This window comes from Sciurus vulgaris, assembly GCF_902686455.1.
Source record: "Sciurus vulgaris genome assembly, chromosome: 13".
Taxonomy (NCBI): Eukaryota; Metazoa; Chordata; class Mammalia; order Rodentia; family Sciuridae; genus Sciurus; species Sciurus vulgaris.
In genome coordinates, this window is record NC_136474.1 from 44,780,092 (window position 1) to 44,806,391 (window position 26,300).

Genomic DNA, 26,300 nt, shown 5'->3' on the forward strand with positions numbered 1-26,300 from the left:
TCTCCACAGAATTAGAGGACAGATATCTGCATGCCTCTTTTTGCTTAGCCTCAGCACATTTTCCAATAATGTCTACTCCTTAACCCACACTGTGGATCTTCATGGTATTTGTCTTCATTCACTTTGTTAAAATTATCTATCCGTCTTATGCGGAAGTGCAAACATTATTAGTATTGTATGAACACTCAAACTGCCATTAACTGTATAATGTTGGCCCCTTGTTACACAGGTTGTAAAACAAATTTTACTTCCTTAAAATAAATATAAATACTCTTTAAGTTGATTTATACTAAGTAGCAATAAAGGTCATAAGACATGTATAAACATATAAATATACAAATGATAATGATAATATGTGTGTGTGTGTGTGTGTGTGTGTGTGTATATATATATATATATATATATATTTAATTTTGCAGTACTGGGGATTGAACCCAAGGTCTTACCTATGTCAGGAAAGTGCTCTACCACTAAGCCAAACACCCACCTTTTAAATTTTATTTTGAGACAGGGTCTCACTAGTTGCCTAGGCTGGCCTTGAACTTGTCATCCTTCTGTCTTGTCTCCCGAGTAGCCAGGATTATAGTTACATACCACCACACCCAGCTAAGATGGTATTTTAAAAAGACAAAAGAAATGTGATACCTAAAGATATTATCTTTAGGTACAATTTCTTTTTGTGTGTGTCACACGGGATCAAACCCAGGGTATTGCTCATGCTAGGCAAACACTCTACTAGAACACTACATATGCAGCCCTGAAAAACAGAGTTTTAAGTGAAAAATCATTAGAGAAGTTTAAAACTTACCTTTAAATTGTTAGCTTTTGTGAGACTTATTTTAACATGTGGTACTGGTGCTGGATTATCCCACTGATCACAAAGTTGAACAGTGAGAGGGTTTTGTAATTCTCTTCCATTAATCACTGGAATGGACTGAAAGGAATATCAATATTTAGAGGCATTAAAACACACATGTCAACCAACATACTTACATGCATACTTATAAAACAACTTACTTTATTTATTCCTGTTTTATTCACAAATCACTACATCACTACTTTCATAAATGAAAGTAAAGATCTGAAAGTCAACTAAATTACCACAAGTGTCCATCTTATAGAAATGATTGAATTTGATAAAAGGAAAAACAGCATTTGACATCAATGACTTTTAACACAGTTTTCTATAAGTTACATATTAGAATGAGTTCAGTGGAAACAAGTTTATCTTTGGTTCTAAGATTTAGCACTGGCTATCTGTAGTTTAGCTCCTCTGGCAATATTTAGCTCTCTACCATTGTGTATTATGTGATATAACTTTCTAGTCCTTGGTTAAAGAGGACAAATGATCTACACAGTCTTGTTGGTTTTAAATGCTTTTTGTTTTCTCCCTAGAAAATATGTTAAAGCTTTTATAATTTTTGGACTGTGTCTGCTGACTTAGGACACTTTGTCAAGCAAGATAACTGATAAAGGTCCAATCCTGTGTCAAAATTTTTTTTTGGAGGGTACTAGGGATTGAGCCCAGGAGTACTTCACCACTGAGTTACATCACCAGTTCTTTTTGAGCATCTGTAAATTGCTGAGGGTAGCCTAGAACTTTCGTTCCTTTTGTCTCAGCTTCTTGAATTGTGAGAATTACAGGTAGGTACCATTGAGACTGGCTTTGTATCAGAGTTTAAGTTAAAAAAAGAAGATAGGAGAGAATGAAAGAGTGAAAAAGGAAATTTTATTTATCGTCTCTCTCCTATCTACGTTTCTTCTGCTTTTTCCACTTCTCTCTCTTATCTCAGTTAGCTGGGTAACAAGAACCTTGAGACTGATTTAGGTATAACGCTTACCTCCTATAAAGTTTACATGGTAATAGTTGACTGTTATTTCATTTGACAAAGGTTATAAAAAACTTGAATTTTTGAAAGTGGTAAAAATTTCTGAGTACTTTAATCCTTATCACATAACTATCCATCTTAACTTCTCTTAAAGGATTCCTAACTACTTTTACTTTCTTTCAGTAAATGCTTTTTTTTTTTTTTTTCCAGTACTAGGGATCAGATTCAGGGCCTAGTGACTCCTAGGCAACTGCTGTACGACTGAGTCCCAGTCCTTCTAAAAAGTTTTATTCAGTGACAGTGTCTTGCTGAGTTGCTCAGGCTACCCCAAAGTTTCTCTCCTCTTAACTCAGCCTCCTCTAGTACGTTTTTGTGCCACATGTAGCACACCTAGCATAGAAAATGACTATAGCCCAAACTGGTAGAAATTAAATTTTCTGGCAAATAGTAGAAAAAGTCAACTTCCAAAATTAAATGTTTGTATTCCATCTCACCCCAATTAGAATGGCGATTATCAAGAATACGAGCAACAACAGGTGTTGGTGAGGATGTGGGGAGAAAGGTACACTCATACATTGCTGGTGGGGCTGCAAATTAGTGCAGCCACTCTGGAAAGCAGTGGGAGATTCCTTAGAAAACTTGGAATGGACCCTCCATTTGACCCAGCTATCCCACTCCTTGGCCTATACCCAAAGGACTTAAAATCAGCATACTACAGAGATACAGCCACATCAATGTTCATAGCTGCTCAATTCACAATAGCCAGACTGTGGAACCAACCTAGATGCCCTTCAATTGATGAGTGGATAAAGAAACTGTGGTATATATATACAATGGAATATTACTCAGCCATAAAGAATGATAAAATTATGGCATTTGTAGGCAAATGGATGAAATTGGAGAATATCATGCTAAATGAGATAAGCCAATCTCAAAAAGCCAAAGGACGAATGATATCGCTAATAAGTGGAGGATGACACATAATGTGGGGAGGGAAGGGCTAGTGTAAGGGTTAGAGTTAGGGTTAGGGAGGGGGGCAAGTATGGAGGAAGGAAGTACTGTATAGAGGGTAAAGAGGGGTGGGAGGGGTGGGGGAAGGGAAAAAATAACAGAATGAATCAAACAACATTATGTAAATTTATGATTACACAAATGGTATGCCTTTACGCCATGTACAAACAGAGAAACAACATGTATCCCATTTGTTTACAATAAAAAAAAAAAAAATTAAATGTTTGTGAAAAAAAGAAGTTGCATTTCCAGCCCTTCTCTGTCACCTTTAAATTTTGGCATGTTATTTAACATTTCAGAATTTCAGTTTCCTCACTTATAAAATATTATGTGTATATTTATATGTTTATTTTAAAAATTATTTTACTAGGTTATGTCAGTTCCAATTTCTATTTACCTCCTATGGGGAGAAGGTGGGTCAAGAATTAAATTAGGAAAATGAGATACAAAGTGATTTTTTACAGTCTTATAGATATACAAACATGACTGACAGATGAAGTTAGTTTTTTGTTTTATTTTTTAAAATATTTTTTATTAGTTGTCGATGGACCTTTATTTTATTTATTTATTATATGTGGTGTTGAGAATCGAACCCAGTGCCTCTCTCATGCTAGGCAAGTGCTCTACCATTGAGCCACAACTCCAGCCCCTTGTATTTTATTTTAAAGTTCCTGGATTATTATGCTATCTATAAATAAATCTTAAAACAAATTAATAAGCTGTCATTATTTTTATAGTTTCATCCTCAAAATCATACAAAAAGATGAAAATGTTAGTAAGATTTTTCCCACCTGTGAAAGCACACAATATTTACTTATTGTTTCATAATATAGTCAACTAACAAGTTCCTTATTAGTAACAATAGGCATAAAAAATGCTTTTATTTACACAGTGCAAATGCTCCCAGATAAAAATAAATGCATTGGCTTTTCAGTGAAACCCCCTGCTCAACACACTATTAGTTTAAAAACTTTTTTAAAGCATACTATCATAACCACTTTTTGTTTTTTAAACTCACGAATCAAAAAGGACAATATGAAAGTGGGGCACAGGCATGTAAATCTTTCTTATATGACCTGCTCCTTTACTAGAATCATTTTATCTACTATGGCGGTTATGGGAGTTCAATTTACTCAAAAAGTATATAAGTCTTATCAATAGTCTGCTACACCATAACTGAATGCCAGAATCTGAACATTTTAAAATTAGCATTCCATAAGAGGACACAAAAATTTCAGACAGGAGGTTTAAATTCAAGAGATCTATTGGACAATATGAGGACTATAGTTAATAATGTATTTTTTGAAAATTGCCAGAGTAAATTTTTAAATGTTCTCACAAGATGTGAGATCACGTATGTGTTATATTAGCTCAATTTAGCCAATGAACAATGTATACATATTTCAAAAACCATATAACAAACATATAATTTGCAGTTCTTAATTAAAAAGAAATTGAAATGTTTAAAAAATAAAATTAGAATTCTAAAATTCGGTAAAAAAATATCCAAGGTAAGATTTGGCATATTTTTGCAAAATTACTGTTCTAAGATTTAAGTACTTTCATAGGTTCGCATACTGAAGTATATATGGGTATAATGACCTGATATCTGGGATATGCTTTTAAAAACTCCATTAAAATTCTTTGAGGTAGTATAAGAACAATGACACAAAAACTGGCAAAAATCAGTAACTAATAAAACTGGGTTAACTGAATACTGAGGTTCATTATGGTATTTTTAATTTCTCTGTTTGAAAATTACTATAATGCATGCATTGTTTTTAAGATCTGAAATATTTATTCGTTATATGAGCAAACCAGGACAGTGACCAATTAAATAATGAAATGTTAAGTTTTACATTACCCTTGCTCTTTTGTTATCGTTACTTTTACATGCTGTGTAATATTAAACTCTTTCAAATTATAAAGTTACTTACCTCTTTTAGTTCTGGCCAGTCTACAAGGAGAAGTTTAGCTGGAGGTCCAGAAATTAGCTGAACTCGAATAAAGTCAGAAAATTCACGCCAAGTAAAACAAAGATCCTTATTTCCAGGAGGACCTGGAATAAATCTGATCCCTCTTACACTTATACTTTGTGTGTTTTCCTAGTGAGGAAAGTACATTGAAAAAAGATGGGTGATAATGCTTAGTTAGAAAGAAAAAAATTTAATGTTTTGTTATTAGTCCATGGCAACACAGGTATGTTTCTGAGTAACATATTGATAGACTATACCCATGCCAATAGTGGCATACCATAAATTTTACTTTAAACAAGGAGAAACTGAATTTCTTTTTTTTTGGTAGGGTAGAACTTAAAAGGTTGTTTGTTTCTTTGTTACTAGGGATTGAACTCAGGGGCACTTAACCACTGAGCAATATCCCCGTTCCTTTTACCTTTTATTATGAGAACAGGGTCTCCCTAAGTTGCTGGGCTGGCTTGATCTTGTGATCCTCCTCAGCCTCCTGAATCCCTAGGATCAGGTGTCACTGCACCTGGCAAAATCTAAAAGGTTTGGCTACATATTACCTTATCATTTCCTAATTTTCCTGTTCCTTATACAGGAAAAATGCTTATTTAAAATGCTTGAGACCAGAGGGACTTTAGAGTTTAGTCTTTCAAATTTTGGAATATTTGTATAAATTTTACTGGTTGAGTCATTCCAATTTGAAAATACCTCAAAATGTGAAACTTTTTGAATGTCATTGTCAGTACTCAAAAAGTTTCAGATTTCAGAGCATTTCAGATTTTCGATTAGGAATACTCAATCTGTATTGCTTCTTTTTGCCTGTCAGATAACCTTTATACTTGTGTTCTTTTCCTCAGTTTGCAACAGTCTTTACCAGATATCTCTGGAGCTTTTATTTAGTTATTTGCACATATGATACCTTACTGAAGGGGTCTTCCCTGACCACTCTACTATCACCACTTCCTTATTTTTCTCACCACTTTCTTCTTATCTATTGCATGCCCTACCCTTGACAAGGTGATCTCCAAGGGTAGGTGCTTTGTACTGTTCAATCCATTAGTCAGAATAATGCCTCATATATCACATTAATGGGAATCAATGAAATTAACCAATAATCTTTGCAATGTAACTAAGTGCCCTAAACTAACTTCGTTCTACCTGAGCACTGTAGTATTCACATTTTAATAGTTGACCCTTAATGATTTGATCATCTTATATTTCCTCCAAGTATAAACCTTCAAACTTAATGTTTTATGTTTTAAAACAAATGTTTATACAGCATTTTAGGTAAAATAAACACTGCAATAATCCAAGTTAATCTCCCTTTAATTGAATGGATTTAGGAGAAATCTCCCTTTAATCGAATGGATTTAGGAGAATTTTTCAATATTTAGAAAATAAATCAAATAGATATTCATCAGTAAAACATATTCAAAGATCAAAATACATAAAGCCTATCACAGGATTATACATTTAACAGCAGAAACAAGAAGTGATTCCTTTTTAAAGTCATGTTGGAAGTAATTCTGATTTATTTCAAATCTTGAAAATAAAACTGCATTCATAAATTGTGGTCAGTACAAACAGAATTAAACACAAAATTCTGAAATTGAGCCCAGAGAGTACATATTGGTTGTAAAATAATAGAAAGCTGAAAGAAGGCCACTTGGCTATAGAGCAAAAAGCTATGGGGGAGAGAACGTTGTGAGATTACAAAAGTGGATTATCATAGGGTACTGTAGGCCACCTAAAGTGAATAATACTGTAGGATCTCAAGTTGGAGGCCAACTTCAGCAACCTTGTGAGATCCTAGCAACTTAGGGAAACTGTCTCAAAATAAAATAAAGGACTGGGAATATAGCTTAGTGGTAAAGTGCCCTTGAATTCAATCCAAAAAAAGAAAAGGAGTATTATTATGTAAAAACCTAGTAGGTTTTTTTTTTTTTTTTCAGTAGGAACTGAAAATTCATCATTGATTCAGTTAGGTGGAACAGTCTAAACAACATGATCGGAGTGACTTGTTAAGAAACATCAAAAAAGGATATTCCTATTCTAGGAAAACTACTATTACATACAACACACAAAATTCTTCCCAAGAGTTTTAATTTAAAAGGAGGAATTTTTACCATAAAAGGGAGGAGAGTGGATTGACAGGAATACAGGGCCAAAGTGAGTCTAGTGGTTTGTTTTTTAAGAAGAGAGTTATTATAGCATGTTTATATGCTGATAGAAATGATCTAACAGGGGAAACTGAAGATGTAGAAAGACAGGTTATAATTTAGTAGCAATTAGGTGAAACAGGATAGAACCTGTGCATAGTCATTATGTTATGCATAACAACAGGAGCACATTTATCTTCTCATTTCATCTACACACAGAGTTAAAGCTAGCTAATGGAAGAACCTAAAAGTCAAAGAAAGACTTTATCACTGTACACACACACACACACAATCATTAAAAGTTGTACAGCAGGGCTCCAATATAGTCAAAGTGCCATTCTGAAAATTAGAAAACAATAGCATAACAGATTAGTGGAAACAGAAACTCTACTTGGGAAGGGCAACGTTGAGGCTATTCTTGCCTATCAAATGAAAAGTGTAATGGAGGCTCAAAGAGTTTTAAAAAGGTCAATGTTCTAAGAAAATTCAACTTCCCTTACGCCTGAGAGAACTCTCACCCACACTGGCCTGGCAGATTTCTTGAAGATCCAACTCCAGAATGTCCTCTTCCCTAAAGTCACCTTTGACTTCTCCAAGCAGAGTACATCATGCTTGTTTGTTTTAAACTGTAAGAACTCCATTAGGGATTTTATTTTTCAAGATAAACTGAATTAACTGCACAGTGGTCAACTTTAACAATAAGTTTTCTTTTCTTTTTTTGCCGTGCTGGGGATTGAACCCAGGGCCTTGTGCTTGCAAGGCAAGCACTCTACCAACTGAGCCATATCCCCAGCCCAACAATAAGTTTTCTCCTTGGCATCCTTTTTAATGCAGGATGGTTGTATTGGTGCTCACAACAAGAGTTTAATTAAGCTACTTGAAAAATCACACACATATAATACACACATATATACATACACACACAAAATACTTATGGAGAAATGATATAATATCTATAATTTATTACAAGATGATATGGTGAAGAAAGATGTGATGGTTATTAAAGTTGAATGAGAGGAACACAGGAATAACTTGGTATTCTACTTTTGTATAAGTTTGAAAATCTTCATTATGAAAGTTTTTTTTTAAGACTGCATTAGATAGATCAAGTCAAACCTCTTAGATATTTTTACTTTCCCCCCAATTATTTTATACATTAAAAAAAAATGGTATAAAGAAACTGTTACGGAAAGTAGCCTTACCTGTAAAGTAGTTTTCAAATTTGAGCTATCAAGTCCAACTCCAGCAATTGACAAAGCTGATAAACAACCTGGTGAAAATGCTGGAATCTGATTTCCATACTGATCTGTAACTATCAGGACTTAAAAAGAAAAATGTTTTATCTCTACGTGTTATCTTTTTAGTAAAAGACATAAGTATCTATGACATACTTGAAACATTCTTAGAAACTTGTTCTCTTACATAAGTAATTTTTGGCATGAAGTGAGTATGTTCATTTCTTTTGTAATCACTAAAAATAAATCAAAATCTATGTAAGAACATTTAAACTACATATTTAACATAATGCTAATGCTACCTTTCTTTCTTTCTATTTTTTTGGTGGTATTGGGGATCAAACCCAGGGCCTCATGCGTGCTAGGCAAGCACTCTATCACTGAGCCACAGCCCAAAACTATCCCTTAATCAGATTTTTTACCATGAAAATTTAAAGAAAATATTTTAATATTATGTAAATTTTTAGATAAAATGAAATAACAGACTGCATAGGAATATTTATATTTTTAAATTAATTATTATTTCTTTTAACAAAAGGTCAGATTTTTTTTTTTTTTTTTGGTGGCAGTGGGGCACAAGCCAGGCAAATTTGCTCTACCACTAACCTACATCTCTAACCCTTTTTAAGATTTCTTGTTTTAATTTTTGACAGGGTATTGCTAACTTGTCCAGGCTGGCCTCAAACTTGATTCTCCTGCCTCAGCCTCTTAAGTAACTGGGATTACACGTATGTGCCACCATGTCCAGCTGTGAAACAGATTTTGAAGCAATGTGAATGCTTGCCTTTCAGATTACGCATATTAAAATACTAATATAAGGAAACCACCACAGAAGAAAGAAGACCATACTAACCGACTTCTCCTTGAAGCTCTTGGCCCATTTGTACTGTTTTTCCCCCTTTTAATTCACATTTTAAATGTTTGGCTTCATCAGGAAGTGGCCTGAAATTGTTTAAAAGCTTTCAGTTACACCATTAACTATAGAAAAAAATTTAAAGTAGTTCCACTATTCTAAAGAGCAACACATATATAATGTTACAAAACTTAATCAAGACATCCCTCCAAACACCTCTTCAATTCAAAAAAGTACAGCTATTAACTCGAAAAATAATTTAAGTCATAGTATTGATGCTGCATTAAAAGGAAATTATGACAAAAATGCATTGAGAAAACAGTGAAAATATATATATGTACATATATCTTTCATACAATGAAAATATATATATAATCTCCAAAAAACATTCTAAATCACAGTTAGGTTAAAAGAAATTAAGACAAGAGTGCAGTGAGAAAATGAATTGGTAATAATAATCCATCGAGAGAATTGATTATGGTCAGAAAAGTAATATATCTTAAAACTATCTCAAATGCAGACCTGATCTAAGTGTTGGAAATACTATGAAAACAGGTGGAGGAATTACAATGCAAAGGGTCACTAGAAAAGAGGTGGCCAAGGAAATGATAGGTCAGGGAAGATGATAGGTTTTTACAAATTTACATAAGCCTTTCCCTTCTCTGAGTTCTTCATAATAAATTGGAATCAGTCAATAAAAGAATTTTCCTTTTTGAATATCACACTGATTGATCATACTGCATCTTTTCATTTTTCATGACTTCACCATTTTGCAGGTATTTTCACTGTTGCTTTCAGTAGGAAGACTTTCCTTTAATGAAAGTTCTAGTTGTTTCAGTTAGTAGAGGGCTGATTCAATGTAGTGTTATAATCATGATAAGAATTAATCACCATCTACAGTGAAGTTTTATTCCAAATACAACCTACCATAGAAACGGCAATATTTTTATCTCATAAAAAACTTTCACGTGTATGCATTGAAGAGAAATGTTTATGACATATACCAAATTTTAAAGTATCTCAAAATATACCAATTCCACAAACCTTACTGTAAATGCACTTTCCAAAGACACATGATCGTCTTGGAATGAAACCTGGCAATAGCGCATATCTTTTACAGATGTTGGTACTTGTACATCAGGAAGCAGACCCTGTAGCAAGTGTTCTTTGTTAATCTCAGGAGTCCAATTAACCTGGAAAATAATAGCATTATTTAAGACTAGAGCTTGATCTGTCTAAAGCACTACTACTGCCACTTATCTTCCTGAACACACTTATACCCCAAGGAGAGAGAGAGTCCCTTTATGATCAAAAATGATTCTTGTTATTTATTCAGATGATGGGAGAAAAAAAGTATTGTTTTTGTCTTTGCTGCTATTGTACCATAATGTTTGGTGTAATGAAACAAAAAATTTCAAGTTCTTACTTAAGAACTGCCACAATGGTCATTATTATTGTTTAAAACTATAGAAAAAAGAGGGAAAAAACTATAGCTCAGATTATGTGATCAACTCAGAGAAATATGAATAAAGGCTTTGAATGAGATCTGGTTAGACCTTTATACGGCAAGGTGAGAAAAAAGAAGTTACATCCATTAATGTAACTACCTTTCTGGTCGTCCTTTGGTCTTAATCTCTTAGAGGTTTTAAGCTCTAAATTTTATATCCTCTGAATTCCTTAATTGGTTACTTAATCAATTAATTACACTTCTTCAAACTGATTATCCTACTCTTCCTTTTAAGAATTTTTAGCTTAACATTCTACTTTCAGCCTTCTATACTTGTGATTTTTAAATCATCAATATCCTAATATTGTTTTATAGTGTATGCTACCCTAGTGATGGAGGATAAGAAGCAAGCAGGAATTATATAAAAAGGACAAAGCCTTTCTACCCTCATCCTAGCTGTGCTGCCCTCTCAATGTAGGCCCTGCTCAGTTCAAACTGATTTCCTGCAATCCTGGCTTAATTCTCTAAAAACTACACATTAAACTTTAAGAGTAGTATTCACTATCTTTCTGGTAACTTGTGCAAGCAAAGTAAACAGCTGTATTTTTTCAGTATTTATATACTTCTTCACATATGTATTACTGTTTATATTTTGCCACTGTTTTAGGCTCCTTTCTTTTTAAATGGGTTACTGATGAAGTTTGAGTGTTGTGCCTCTAATTCCATTTTCCCCATAAGCCTTGTGATTTTTCCTGCATGGTTCTGCATGGCACAGTGCGTTTTAGGAAAGTATGTGTCTCATTATGGCAGAACTGACTGGACTTTGAAAGAAGCAAGCATAGATTGCCCAATGTTCTTTCAATCAACCATAAGGAGAAAGACACAGAGCTGTCTACTTTATGTGGTAAGAATCTTAATAGTTTTGATTTGGTTCCCTGTTTAGTGAAATGTTAAGTTCATCATGCAGATTCAATCCAATCTAAGTGTAAATGTTGAATTTATATGACAACCAGTTGATGAGGGCCAATAAAACTATTTTCTAAGGAACATATTTTTTATAAAGTGGTATACTAATTCCAAATGGCCAAATAAAGGCTCTATAGTTAACAATATGGTTTCACTGTTGACTTTTTAATACTTTCATTTGTTTAATGCCTTCAGAATAACTACAAACATATTGCATGGTAATGGGCAGAAATCATGACTGCAGATATATATTTGATGAAAAAGTATATAACTAAATAAAATGCCGAAACCTAGAAATTTTGATTAAGGGTCAAAATATGGATGATTCTCACATGTGAATCATCCATACTTCAATGTTGTCTATGAAAAAAACTTTCTCAGCCCAGAATTTTAAAAATAGTTATTTTCTCTAAGTTGCTTCTTAGAGGCTACCCATAAAACTTCTTGCTTGTACTGGGCATGGTGGTGAATGACTATAATTCCAGTGACTCGGAAGGCTGAGGTGGGAATATCACAAGTTCAAAAACAGCTTCAGCAACTTAGCGAGACCTTGTCTCAAAACAAAAAATAAGGTTTGGAGATGTAGCTCAGTGGTTAATCACCCCTGGGTTCCATGCCCATATATAAATAAATAAATAGATAGATAGATAGATAGATAGATAGATTCTTGCTTATAGTCTTCCAAATATAAAATGAAAAAAAATTCTTGCAATTAACCAATTTGAGATACTTACTTTAATTTTTTCTGCTAAAGCTGATGTTATATTGATTTCTCTTTCTCCTTCATCATACATTTGAAAAATCAGATTACGCATAACATCCCCTGCTATCCAATTAACCTCATCCTGATGTTTGATCTGGATTGCCTTTTGTCCCTCTACACTAAATATCTGTAGTCGGGCAACATGGCTACTAGGAAGCAACTTGATAGTCTTTTCCACAGGTGACACATCTTTACAGCTCTAGGAAGAGAGAAAAATATTATCATATACTTAGTGACACCTCTACTAAAAACTTTTTAAAAACTTAGCAGTGACTCCATTACACTGTTGAAGAATTTAGTTTCAAAATTATGAAAGATCATCTTAAATACTGTTATACTTTGTCATTAAGAGGCCACTGTATTAATAACTTCATGTTTTACATCATCAAGTTATAAAGAGCCTTGTTTACATTCTTAAAACCAATAATAAGATATTTGCACTAAAAGGATTTCTTTACCCTCATTTCTGAATGTTTTAAAAGTACTGTAAATTTATGAAATTTTTACTATGTCATAGATTCAGTGACCATCACTTATTCATAATAAAGATAAAGAAATTAGGAATGTCTCATTGGAGAAAGTTATCAAACAATATATTACTTAATTACGATAGGTTACACTGAAGTGTTTTGTTTTACCAAACACACACTGGGGTAAATGAACGAAGCTGCTTAAAGTCATAGAAACCTAGATGTATTGAAGGTTGAGCTGATCAATATACTGGAAAATTGCAATTATTATTGGCATGCCAGTGTTCCACACATCAGTGAAGAACTGGATTATGCTATATAAATTGATTTGAGGGGGGCTGGGGTAGTAGCTCAGTAGTAGAGCACTTGCCTGGCACATGTGAAGCAGTAGGTTCAATCCTCAGCACCACATAAAAATAAATAAATAAAAAAAGACATTGTGTCTGTCTAAAACTAAAAAATATTTTAAAATAAATAAACAGATTTTAGGTACACAAAATATAATGACATCATTATTTCATAATCACACTATAGTGCATTCCACAGCATACACTAAATTTAAAATAAGCTTAACTCTAAAATAGTTTTACCTTTACCCTGTTTAATTCATCTCCTTCTTCCTGTAGTTGCAGCCATTCCTATGGAAACCCATTCAAGTGGCTGATAATGTATTTAACATCCCTACCTTGCAGAATATCAGGCAATCTATTAGAAATTTATCTTACTTGCTTGACTCCAGTTAAACAAGTAACTATCTCCAGTTAAGATTTTATAACTGCACATTAGAGGATATACCTTGGTATTCATTTTAAATGTTTAGGACTCCTGGTCTTTTGCCTACTGCTGCTTTCTAGTATTCACATAAATCCTACTTGTTACCTCCAAGTCCAGATTCTTCTCTAATTCTAAGTCCTGTACTTCTTGATCTTTTAGAAGATAGTTTGTTAAAAAATATGTTGTTCATATTAATTCAAAAAGGAAATAATATTTAAGATTATCAAATATAATCAGCTTCAAGAGAATGAGAATAAAGCTGTCATCTCATTCTAATTTAAAAAATGGAAGTCATCTTTTATCCTTTGAGGTTCAAGATATACTAATAATTGGTGTATAATCAGCAGACAAGTATGAGCAAATAAATTGATTAGGTTATCCACCAATTATATTGATTACTATGAAATCTCATTTAAGCTAGGCATAATGGCGCATGCCTGTAATCCCAGTGGCTTGGGAGGCTGAGGCAGGATTGCAAGTTCAAGGCCAGCTTCAGCAATTTAGCGAGGTCCTAAGCAACTTAGTGAGATTCTGTCTCAAAATAAAAAATAAAAAGGGCTAAAGATGTGTCTCAGGGGTTAAGTGCCCTTAGGTTCAACCCCCAATACCAAAAAAAAGGAAAGAAAAAGACAAAATAAATCACATTTAAATATTTTATTTATTGTTACTCTATTCAGCAATACTGCCTGTTTATAGTGCCCTCTTCCCTTATGGCTTCACCATCAGCGGAGATGCTTTTCCAATAAAGAATATTCTATTCGTAGGTTTTGAGAAAATCCCTTTATGTGGAAATACTAATAAAAATCTACATGTTTATGGAAATACAACAAAGCTGTTAAAGACTAATTGTTTTAATAATCAATAAAATATTAATAAACAGTAACAACTTACAGGTATTTCAATTCTTGCTTTAAGTGTCTGATCTTTTTTAATATTCTGAACATGAATTGCAGACCCTGTTAAAATACTGGTTCCAGAACTACTGCAATCCACAATGTAGACTGGAAGGTTTGGAGCACCTAAAAACTGTAAGAAGGATGAAAAATAGTTTAAAACTCTAACAAATGTAACTGATTATTTAATAATTACTCAAAATTTCAAATGATTCACTACAGCTACTATTTACATGTATAAATTGGAAAATTCTAAATAGTACTCAAAATTCTAGAGAATTAACCAGGCATGGTGGTGTACACCTATAATCCCAATGACTCAGGAGGCTAAGGCAGGAGGATCTCAAGTTCAAGAATAACCTCAGCAACTTTGTGAGACTCTGTCTCAAAATAAAAAATAAAAAGGAACTGGGAATGAAGCTCAGTGGTAGACCACCCTGGGTTCAATCCCCAGTACCAAATTAAACAAATGAATGAATAAATAAATAAATAATCTAGAGAATTTCTGTACAAAAAGAATAATTTTCTACAACGCCAAGTAAAAGTTATCTCTTTTAGAAGGAAAACCAACTTCCTCAATCACTAGTCTTTTCTTTTTTACTTCACTTTGTTGGGTTTCCTTTCCTTTTTTGTGGTCTTTTTTATCCCCTTAATTTATCCATCCACTGCCAATCCTGAAAGACTGGTCAAAGCTGGCATTTTTCCTTGATTTAGGATTACTGAAAAAGAATTGTCAATAAATAAGCGATCCTGCTAATTTCTCCACAGAACAATCATTAAAGACTTAGAGTCTATGTTAAGACAATATATAAAGTAGTCAAAAGATGTAGTTATTGCCATTTACTATCACCATGGACTTTAAAGTACAGACTATTCTCATCTCACAATAAGTTTACCTTACAATGGACAATCAGTTTTGGTTGTGCTGTTATGTTGTCTGATTCATCTAGAACTTCCACCTGAAATGGGAAAGCTGTTCCATTTTCTATTACTAAAATTTCAGAATCTGGTTTCACTTTCAAACAATGAGGGGGACCTAAGAGAAAATCATATAATGAAATACATAGGTTTTAAAAACTCAAGTGCTGAAATATCAGAAGAAACAAAGATTTAATATTCTATAAATAATACAATCAAGCAAAAACTAAGCAATGTCCAAGTTTAATCATTTCTATCTCCAAAAAGCATAGATTCTACAGGTGATGAAAGCTGTTTCAACTATATAATAAAATGTCTGATGTCTAGGCTTAGTTTTATATTACAAGCTATGACACAGTGGTAACTCATGCAATAAATCACCTGAGCAGGTAAAGTCTTATAAGGATCAAGAGACAAAAAGTATTTAAGAAGAAAAAAAATTTATCAAACTACTTATTTGCCATCTTTAACTTTACATAGTATCTGATTTCTCAAGTACAAGTAATGATAGGTTCTTTTCAGGCATTCAAAAGATGGGTTGATATAGCCAGATAATTTACTTATTAGATTTCTCACTACCTCCAATGTCCATTAGCAAGTTATACCACAAGTTTCCTGGAAGATTAATAAAAAAAAGGGTTTATACCTCTGTAGTATGCTGATTTTACTCCATAATCACTAATATTTTAAAATTCAATCTGTGCTAACTACTGGTAATCCAAGCCTATAAAGACAGAACTAGAAACATTTATTTTACTTTGGGATAGTATAAATATTTTATTTACTATATATGCCAGTCACTGTGTTAAGTTTTAAATAAGCACAAGTCTCACTGTAAACTCATGATAATCTAAATGAAGAAGGTACTATTATCATCTCCATTTTATGGGTGAGGAAACACCTACACATAATTAATTTAGGAGTTAAGTAAGGAAAACACTTAATCCAGAGAGACTGAATATTTTGTCAAAGACACAGGCTAATAAGTAGCAGACTCGGAGTTAAACTGTGGTTTGCAATTTGAAACCTCCTGACTTTTTTTCACTATACCATCTACTTCCTTTTAACAATTTTGCTCTCAAATTCCAAAAACAATTCAGAAACATTTAATTACTAAGAATTTTACTACTCAAATCTATACTGTTTAGCTCAACTATCATAAAGCATAAGTACTTATTAAAATATTTTTTTCTTACACTTTTACCAATGTGCCAATTTTCACTTCTTTTTCAATGAATGCTGGGAGAAAAATTCACACAACTTGAATTTGTGAAAGCCAATAAGCAAAATTGTTTCCTTTTGTTTAAACTAGCACAAAACATAACAAAGATATGATTAAGGTTTTTAATAGCAGAGCTAAAACTTTTAAATGAAGCTCTATTCTAAGTGTTTCACAAGTACAGGCAGTTCTCACTTTGCACAGTACTATGTTAACAAAAACTCATGCATATTGGTACTGTTTCTTCCAATCAGTTATGACAGTACTAGCAAAGGGAGGACTATCTGTATTAACTTTTGAATTCTTACAACAACCCTCTTGAGAGCAGATATTAATTCATTCTATGTGTAAAGAAACTAAGGCACAGAACAAGTTTAACCTAGATACAAATCCAAAAGGGTTGTTTAAAGAATAAACTCTTTAAATCTCTACAAGCAGACTGCCTCTCAAATTAGCATTTTCTATCCTATGTAATTTTTATGCAATTTCACTTTTCATGTTGTCAGTGTCAAATTAAATAAAATTAGAAACTTTTCTTCTTAAAATATGAAGAATTGTATCAAGAAAAGATAAAGGACAGCACAGTTCTAACATAAATCTAGTAAGTATATCCCTCGGAAAAATTATCTTAAACATTGTCAATATTCAAATTTTTCTTCCAAGATTATTTTTAGAACTTCACTAACATATTCCTATATGTTTTCCTTTTTTACTGGTCATTTCTGTCAGTGTTATTTGGCAATCCAAACATATTTTCAACCTGCCCCAAACTCCAACTTTATAGTATCATTACACATTTTAAGAATATAATTTTAAAAACGTTAAGTATATTTCCTAAAACATTACCAGGTAGTAATCTAATTTTCAAAATCTGTGAGTCTTCTTTCAAACCTGGCAGAGTAACCTTCAGATTAAAATTCTGTTGGGGAAAAAAAATGGTAAAAATTAAACACAAGGTGGTGGAGAATAAGAATCAAAGTCCTTTATTTGCATGTACAAATATGCTACAGTGGCATTGGTTATTCTATATTATTAAAATGTAATATATAAAAAAAGAAAGAAACTGAAAGTACCAGAAAAAAAATAACACAAATTCAAAATACATCCCTGGTTCATCATCTCAATTCTGATTCGTTTTTCACTTTATATTTCCTTATCATTATAGAACTCTACCTACCAGTTTTATATTTGCTAAAGTTATCAAATATCCAAGAGACTCAAGAGGAAAATTTGATTTATCCTGTTTTCCTGTAGACAAATCTCTTTAAACTCAAAAAGTTAACTGTGAATTATCTTAAGATGGATATTACAAAAGTGTGAAATAATATAGTAGAAAAAAATCTAGAAATTTCTAAATGTAGTGCAGGGTTTTGGATTGGATTCTGAACAGCAAACTAATAACTTGAGACATTTAAATAAAGTCTGTAGTTTTGTTAATAATATATGTTAACTTTCTGACACTGACAAATGTATGAGGTTTTTAAAGAGGTTTATAGAGTAACTTTCTATGTAAGTCTATTTAAACTCCTCTGAAAATCTAAAGTTATTTAAAGAATAAAAGTTTTTAAAACATAGTAATCTTTTTAGTAAGTTTATCTTACTAAAGTTAAATTTGCCATGAATTTCTATTTCTTTTTCTGGAAACTCTGAATTCAGAAAGATGTGCAGCACAGCCTATGCTCCCAGCTACTTGGAATATGAGGCTAGATTGGGCAACTTAGCAACAAAGTAGTATATACAGGTTGAATCCCTTATCCAAATGCTTGGGACCAGAAGTGTTTTGGATTTTAGAAAATGTACACATACATAGAGATCTATATACATAGAGATATCTATGGGACAGATGAGATCCAAATCTAAACACAAAATTCATTTACGTTTCATATACACACAGCCTGAAGGTACCTTTATACAATGTTTTTCATGTGCTCATGTTTTGAGTGTAATCTATCATGTGAGGTGAGGTATGCAAATTTTCATGTTGTGTTATCATATACACATTCAAAAAGTTTCAGATATTGGAGCATTTCGGATTAGGGATATTACAGCTGAGATACATGAAGAAATTCACATGCTCTATCTAAAATTTTACTTTTTCATGGTTGGGAATTGAACCAGGCCTTATACATGCTATTCTATCACTGAGCTACACCCCCAACCCCAACATGCTGTCTTTTAAAAATCATATTGACAGGGATAATTTGGGGGGGGGGCAGGAGTACTGGGGACTGAACCCAGATGTGCTTAACTACTGAGCAACATCCCTAGCCCATTTATGTATTATTTAGAGACAGGGTCTTGTTGGGTTGCTTAGGGCCTTGCTAAGTTGCTGAGGCTAGCTTTGAACTTGGAATCCTCCTGCCTCAGCCTCCCAAGTCACTAGGATTACAGGCATGCACTGTGCCCAGCCTGATAGGGATAATTTTAAGTATACACTGAAGGTAATGGATATAGTATTTAAAAAGTAATCAATTATTTAAGGTATTAGCCACAGTATCCTCTTCTAATAGCTACTTTATACCTAATTGAAAAGTTATCTTATGTAGTTTATGTATTTACTTTCCTTAACCATATCCCTAACGCCAAATACTTCATCTGAATACCATACTAATATACTTAAATTCATGAGCTTATGTTTCTCAGATTTCTGTCATTTTTGTTGTAAGAAAAAAATACTATAAAATGAACAGAAACGTCGAAGAAAAAACAGACAGCATAGTACTGAATAACTGTTGAAAAAAAACGGCTTTCCACGAAGATAGACAGTAGAAAAATATTTAATTCACAAATGTTTAAACAACTGCAGTAATGACTGCCACTTTTTCTTACAAACAGAATTAGTAGTCAAGTGACATGAGGCTAATTAATTCCTAACAATAATACTGTCTAGTGGTGTTTGCAAAAGTAGGTCATTTAATTTTAAATTTCCAAATTCATTTTTACTATATAAGAAACAAATAACAGGTATTATAACATTTATGTACAATGCTTACCTTGCCTTGACAAGAATTTACAGGACCCTTAACTGTAACACCACGAATTACACAATTTGGTCCTTTGGTTATTTCTTCATAATGTAAAGATAAACCACTGGAAAAAATAAGTATTTTTAAAAGTTCTCCTCTGTTACCTATGAAGGTGCAATTATGGCATTGGCATGTATAATTCAATTTAGTAATAAAATTTTTTCTTTTTTTCCCCCCTTGGTACCAGAGGTGCTTAACCACTGAGCCACATCCCCAAAGCTTTTAGTTTAATTTTTTGGTACCCTGGAACTCAGGGGAACTCGACCACTGAGCCATATTCCCAGCCCTATTTTGTATCTTTTTTAGAGACAGGGTCTCACTGAGTTGCCCAGAGAGCCTTGTTTTTGCTGAGGCTGGCTTTCAACTCATCATCCTCCTGCCTCAGCCTCCTGAGATGTGGGATTACAGGCATGATCCATCATGCTTAGCTTAATATAAATATGTGTGTGTATTTTTTTTTTTTTTTAAACAAATTTTGAAATAGGGTCTTACTAAGTTGCTTAGGGCCTGCTATGTTCTGAGGCTGGCTTTGAACTTGTGATCCTCTTGCCTTAGCCTCCTGGGTGGCTGGGATTACAGGCAAGAGCCACTGTGCCAGACTAATAAAATAATATTAAAATAGGAAGAAATAAACAGAAGCCAATTCCCACTTTTTAAATTTTTATTTATTTATTCACAGTACTAGAGATTAAACTCCAGGTGCTCTACCACTAAGCTACAACCCCAAATCTTTTTATTATTCATTTTCAGACAGGGTCTCACTAAATTTCCCAGGCTGGTCTTAATCTCACAATCCTCTTGCCTCAGCCTCCTAAGTAGCTGGGTAGCTGAGATTATAGGTATGTGCTGTCACACCTGGCTCCCACAGAAAACTGATCCAGCAAGCATTTATAAGCATAGACTGGCACGGTAAAACATTTAAACTCAGGTTTAAGGATACCTTGAGCCTTTGTTGTGGATTCTTTGAAATCTTTCACCCCATGGGATTTTAGAGAATTTTTGACACCTATTAAAATTATTGGCAATTTTAGAAAAAGTCTAAATAACCAAAGAGTCTTGTGATGATGTGAACTGGTTAAAATATGTGGAGAGGTCTCCTAATCTACTCCTATGAGCTATCTGATTCCTAAGTCAGCTTTGACCAAGTACATATAGATCCATTGAGTAACATTTTACTCTAAGGTAAGAAGGGGGGGGGGGGGATTTAAAAATACACCATGATGGAGTAAAAGGCCTAATTTTTTTGAAGAATGGAATTCAAGTGTTTAAAAGTATTTTCTGAATAGACTGGAAGATTTAAAAATGATAACAATTTAAAGATCTTAATTGACTTTACATTTGATTATAGATTGGGCAACACTTCATTCCATTTGTTTTATTCTAACAAAGTAAGTGTTCCAATGAGCACAGCAGAAGAGACTGGTTTTGTAGACAAGGGATGAAGCAAGTAGAGACAAAAATGAAAGGCAGATTGATCATTTTAAAGTTACTTTCCCTATAAAGTAAGGACAGGGAGACAGAACAAAAGGGAAATAACTGGTTAACATCACATTATTTCATGTTACTTCATTTGTATAGGCATTACAGTCAAGGGAATTTCATTATCATGTCAATTTAAACAGGCCTGATTTTTCACAAGTGTAGATAAATAGGTTAGTTTCATTTGGTGCCTGGGATTTTAGGATGAATAATTTCACTTTGCTTTTTAGCCTGGTCTGCTGGGGCCGACTGCAGAAGCCTAGTCCAAAACTATGATCCCATGATTTTTATTTAACAATCTTTAACAATAAGCCCTGTTTGAAAAAATGTAATGTGCCATACAAGATAATAACTCTGGGAATAGTGCCATATTAAACACATCTATTTTCATTGTCTCTTAAAACTGCATTAATATTGAAAGCAAAGAATTTATTATTAAAAGCAAACATATGGAAAAGGTAGAAAAGAGACAAGGACAGCAAACCTTCTTTTTCTTCTTTTTCTTTGGTACCAGGGAATGAACCCAGGGGTGCTTAACCACTGAGCTCCATTCCCAGCCCTTTTTATTTTGAGAAAGGGTCTCGCTAAGTTGCTGACCTGGCTTTGAACTCACAATCCTCCTTGCCTCAGCCTCCCAAGCCACTGGTATTACAAGCTTGTGCCACCACGCCTGGCTAAGGGCAGCAAATCTTATTTGTCAGAACACAGGATAGACAAGTGGGAATTAATTCCCAGTTATCACTCAGGAATTGGTAGTACTAACAGCCTTTAGAAGCTGGGGCAAAGGATAAGAGAAAAAGTGATGAAAGTTTAGATCCCAGATCTCCCTTTCTCTACCTCTGGCAGGTGACTGGAAGATTAATCTTTGAAAAGTTTAAAATCAAAGATTGCTGAACCAGGAGCACATTAATTGAAGGAAAGAAAAGAAAAGAGAGGGGATAATAGTGAATGAATGCATGTAGATGCTAAGAACCCCCCCATTTCTCCTATTCCCACTCTAGCTCTGTTCTCTGACTGGTTTGGAATTAAACTATTGCCCAGAGACCAAAGATTGTTCTTTGAGAAAACTCCCAGCCCAAGGGAAAAAAGACCTATAACACTGACAACGAGATTCTCCCTTATTCCCAACAAAGTTCCCCAGAGAGATAATCCTATAGTGGAGCTACCAGTCAATAGCCTCTCCCTTACTTACAGATTCATCCATCCACATTTTAGTTCTCTTATTTATTAGGTTAGGGATGTGGTTCAGTGGTAGAATGCTTGCCTGACATAATGTGGCATTGGGTTCAATCCTCAGTACCACAAAAAACAAAGAATTACTTATTTACAAGCAGACAGTCAATGACTACCAGAGATATCTGAAGAAAAGAGACCAGGAAGAAATAAAAGGCAACAAACTTGGGGAAAACAGTTATTTGTATAGATAAAAATGCTTAAAAGATCTACCATTTACTTATCAGTGAAAAAACATTACATTCATAAAAGAATAGGATTTTTAAATAATATTCAAAAAACCAGGACAAATTCTTTGAAATCAAAAAATGTGATAGCAGAAAGAAAAATTCTCAATGGAAAGGGGATAAATGTAAGAAAATCTGTCAGATAAGAAAAATAGAGAAGGTTTCAAGATGGCGGCCTAGAGGGTGGCTGCATTTCATGTTGCTCCAGGACTCAGGATTCAAAAGAGGAGATATTGAGACACTTGGGACCAACTCAAAGCAGCCGGGTGACTCTCACCCGTTGGGAAGGCGTCCCGGATGGGACGGTGGTCCCGGAACGCAGGAAACTTTGTGAAGTAGAGCTGCCGGCGAGACGCCCCTCCCCCCGCTGGAGCAGTGAACTCGGACAACTGGGAGCGCCGAAAAGGAGGCCGCTCGGCACAGCGCTGGGACTCGGAGCCACCACTGGGGCTCCGGCGGCTGCCCAGGGGAGGAGTGGCGAGGAGAGCTGGGTGGACTCAGGACACCGGGGCCTGCCTGCCCTGAGGAGGAGGAAGAGGAGCGCAGCCGCTTGGATTCAGAGTGACTGCACCAGAGCTACAGGCGATTGCCAGAGGAGGGGCTGCGTGGCGAGCTGTTTGGACTCAGACCACTTCTGAACCCCGGGGCCTGCCCGGAGGAGTAGGAGGAGGAGAGGAGGAGCACGGCAAGTCGTTTGGACTCGCAGTGACTGCATTAGCGCTCCAGGCGGCTGCTCACAGGAGAAGGCGAGTGGTGAGTTGTTTGGACTTAAAGTGACAGCACCTGAACACAGGGGGGCTGCCTGGAGGAGAAGCGTGGTGGGTCGCTTGGTCTTGAGTGGCCGCACCAGAGCTCCGGGCGGTTGCCCAGAGGACCCGTGCTGTGGGTCACGTGGATTCAGAGGCACTCAGAGCGATCGCTCCTGAACACTTGTGGGGTTATGTGGAGAAGGAGGAGGAACGAGGAGGGTCACTTCGACTCGGAGTGATTGATTGCCCAGGGCTACGGGTGGTTGGTGGGAGGTGGAGGCACGAAGTGAGTTTCTTGGACTCCCAGTGACCGCACCGGAATACTGGGCGGCTGTCGGGAGGAAGAGGCGTGTGGCGGGTCTCTGGGACTCAGAGCGATTGTACAGGGCCCCAGGTGGCTGCTCAGAGGAGGGGCCGCATAGCCAGGCGATTAGGTGCAGAGCAGGGTCCCAGGATCTAGGAGGCTTTTGGGTGGAAGAGCCGCACAGAGACAGGCTTAGGGCGGAGCGAAGGTTCCAGGCCTGTGGGCAGATTCTCTGAGGAGGGGCAGCCTAAGGAGATTCATCTGAGAAGGGTGAGGCTCCCAGGCCCAGGAGGTAGGGCCGGGCCCCTGGGAACTTTGCAGAGGAAGGCAGCCCAGCCCAGGTGGTAGCTGTAAATTGAGGGGAACCTCTAGGAGGGTACTTACCAGTGAGACCTCCCCACCGGGTGAGACTTCCCTGCCGGGTGAGGTTTCCCCACAAGGACGGTAAAACTAGAGACTCAGGCCCAAACAGGCCTTGCCTCAGCCCGCAGCCTAGGTCCCCTTTGGATGACCATTGGTCAACAAGTGGAGGCACCTCTGCCCAATAGCAGGGATTATACCCCACCTGAAGGCCACCACTCCTAGAGAGGCAGCTTCCTTGTGGAGCACCGCATTATCAACTTCCTCCAAGACGTCAGGCTACTGAAGGCTAAGGGGGGATATATATAGAAATCTTCAGGGACATTGTAAGTCAATAGAGGAAATCTGCAATATCTCAGCGGTCCACTGATACCTGAACAATATGAGAAAACAAGGAAAGAAAATGCTGTAAACAAATCTAGATGTTACATCAATAAAACCCAATGACAGCATGGCAGAAGAAATGACAGGAGTTCAGAATGTACATAATTAAAATGATCAGAGAAGCAAACGATGAGATGAAAGAGCAAATGCAAGCATTGAATGATCGCACCAATCGACAGTTAAAAGAGCAAATACAGGAAGCAAAAGATCATTTCAATAAAGAGTTAGAGATATTGAAAAAAAACCAAACAGAAATCCTTGACATGAAGGAAACAATAAACCAAATTAAGAACTCCATAGAAAGCATATCCAATAGGATAGAACACCTGGAAGACAGAACCTCAGACATTGAAGACAAAATATTTAACCTTGAAAACAAAGTTGAACAAACAGAGAAGATGGTAAGAAATCATGAACAGAATCTACAAGAACTATGGGATATCATGAAAAGGCCAAATTTAAGAATGATTGGGATTGAGGAAGGCCTACAGAAACAAGCCAAAGGAATGAACAATTTATTCAATGAAATAATATCAGAAAGTTTCCAAAATCTGAAGAGTGAAATGGAAAATCAAGTTCAAGAGGCTTATAGGACTCCAAATACACAAAATTACAACAGACCCACACCAAGGCACATTATAATGAAAATACCTAACATACAAAATAAAGACAGAATTTTAAAGGCTGTGAGAGAAAAGAACCAAATTACATTCAGGGGGAAACCAATACGCATATCAGCAGACTTTTCAATCCAGACCCTAAAAGCTAGAAGGGCCTGGAACAACATTTTTCAACCCCTGAAAGAAAATGGATGCCAACCAAGAATCTTATACCCAGCAAAACTTACCTTCAAATTTGACGATGAAATAAAATCCTTCCATGATAAACAAAAGCTAAAAGAATTTACAAAAAGAAAGCCAGCATTACAGAACATTCTCAGCAAAATATTCCATGAGGAAGAGATGAAAAACAAAGAAGCAAATCAGCAAAGGGAGGAATTATCCTAAAGGAATTGTCAAATAAAGGAGGAAACAAGTTGTGTCAAACAAATAAATAAACAAAATTTTAAAAATGAACCAAATGACCGGGAAACCAAATCATATCTCTATAATAACCCTGAATGTTAATGGCCTGAATTCATCAATCAAAAGACATAGACTGGCAGACTGGATTAAAAAGAAAGATCCAACAATATGTTGCCTGCAAGAGACTCACCTCGTAGAAAGAGATACCCATAGACTAAAGGTGAAAGGATGGGGAAAAACATACCATGCACATGGACTCAGCAAAAAAGCTGGAGTATCCATCCTCATTTCAGATAATGTGGACTTTAAGCCAAAGTTAGTCAGCAGGGATAAAGAAGGTCATTTCATACTGCTTAAGGGAAGCATAAATCAGCAAGATATAACAATCATAAACATCTATGCCCCAAACAGTGGCTCATCCATGTATGTCAAACAAATCCTTCTCAATTTCAGAAACCAAATAGACCATAACACAATAATACTAGGTGATTTTAACACGCCTCTCTCACCACTGGACAAATCTTCCAGACAAAAATTGAACAAAGAAACCATAGATCTCAATAACACAATCAATAATTTAGACTTAACGGACATTTATAGAATATACCATCCAACCAAGAGACAATACACTTTCTTCTCAGCAGCACATGGATCCTTCTCTAAAATAGACCATATATTATGCCACAAAGCTAATGTTAGCAAATACAAGAAGATAGAGACACTACCATGTATTCTATCAGATCATAATGGATTGAAGTTAGAAATAAATGAAAGAGTAAAACACAAACTATTCCAACATCTGGAGAATAAACAATATGCTATTATATGATGAATGGATAACAGAAGGTATTAGGAAGGAAATTAAAAAATTCTTAGAGGTAAATGAGAACAAAGAAACATCGTATCAAAATCTCTGGGACACTATGAAAGCAGTACTTAGAGGGAAATTTATTTCATGGAGCGCATTTAATAAAAGAAGTAAAACTCAACAAATAAACGACCTAATACT

General features: G+C 35.1%; 1 protein-coding gene across 2 annotated transcripts in view; it reads right to left on the reverse strand.

Moving 5' to 3' along the window:
- The window catches only part of SMCHD1 (structural maintenance of chromosomes flexible hinge domain containing 1), a 159,392-nt gene that overhangs the window by 70,117 nt on the left and 62,975 nt on the right, over positions 1 to 26,300 (reverse strand). For both annotated transcript variants that reach the window (XM_079108270.1, XM_079108271.1), the window contains exons 21-30: positions 19,498 to 19,594; positions 17,351 to 17,423; positions 15,264 to 15,403; positions 14,366 to 14,500; positions 12,202 to 12,429; positions 10,099 to 10,247; positions 9,055 to 9,143; positions 8,169 to 8,287; positions 4,778 to 4,945; positions 809 to 934 (exon numbers count right to left, since the gene is read on the reverse strand). In XM_079108270.1, the coding sequence (XP_078964396.1) occupies positions 809 to 934; positions 4,778 to 4,945; positions 8,169 to 8,287; positions 9,055 to 9,143; positions 10,099 to 10,247; positions 12,202 to 12,429; positions 14,366 to 14,500; positions 15,264 to 15,403; positions 17,351 to 17,423; positions 19,498 to 19,594 (1,324 nt within the window). The remainder of the gene's footprint in view (positions 1 to 808; positions 935 to 4,777; positions 4,946 to 8,168; positions 8,288 to 9,054; positions 9,144 to 10,098; positions 10,248 to 12,201; positions 12,430 to 14,365; positions 14,501 to 15,263; positions 15,404 to 17,350; positions 17,424 to 19,497; positions 19,595 to 26,300) is intronic.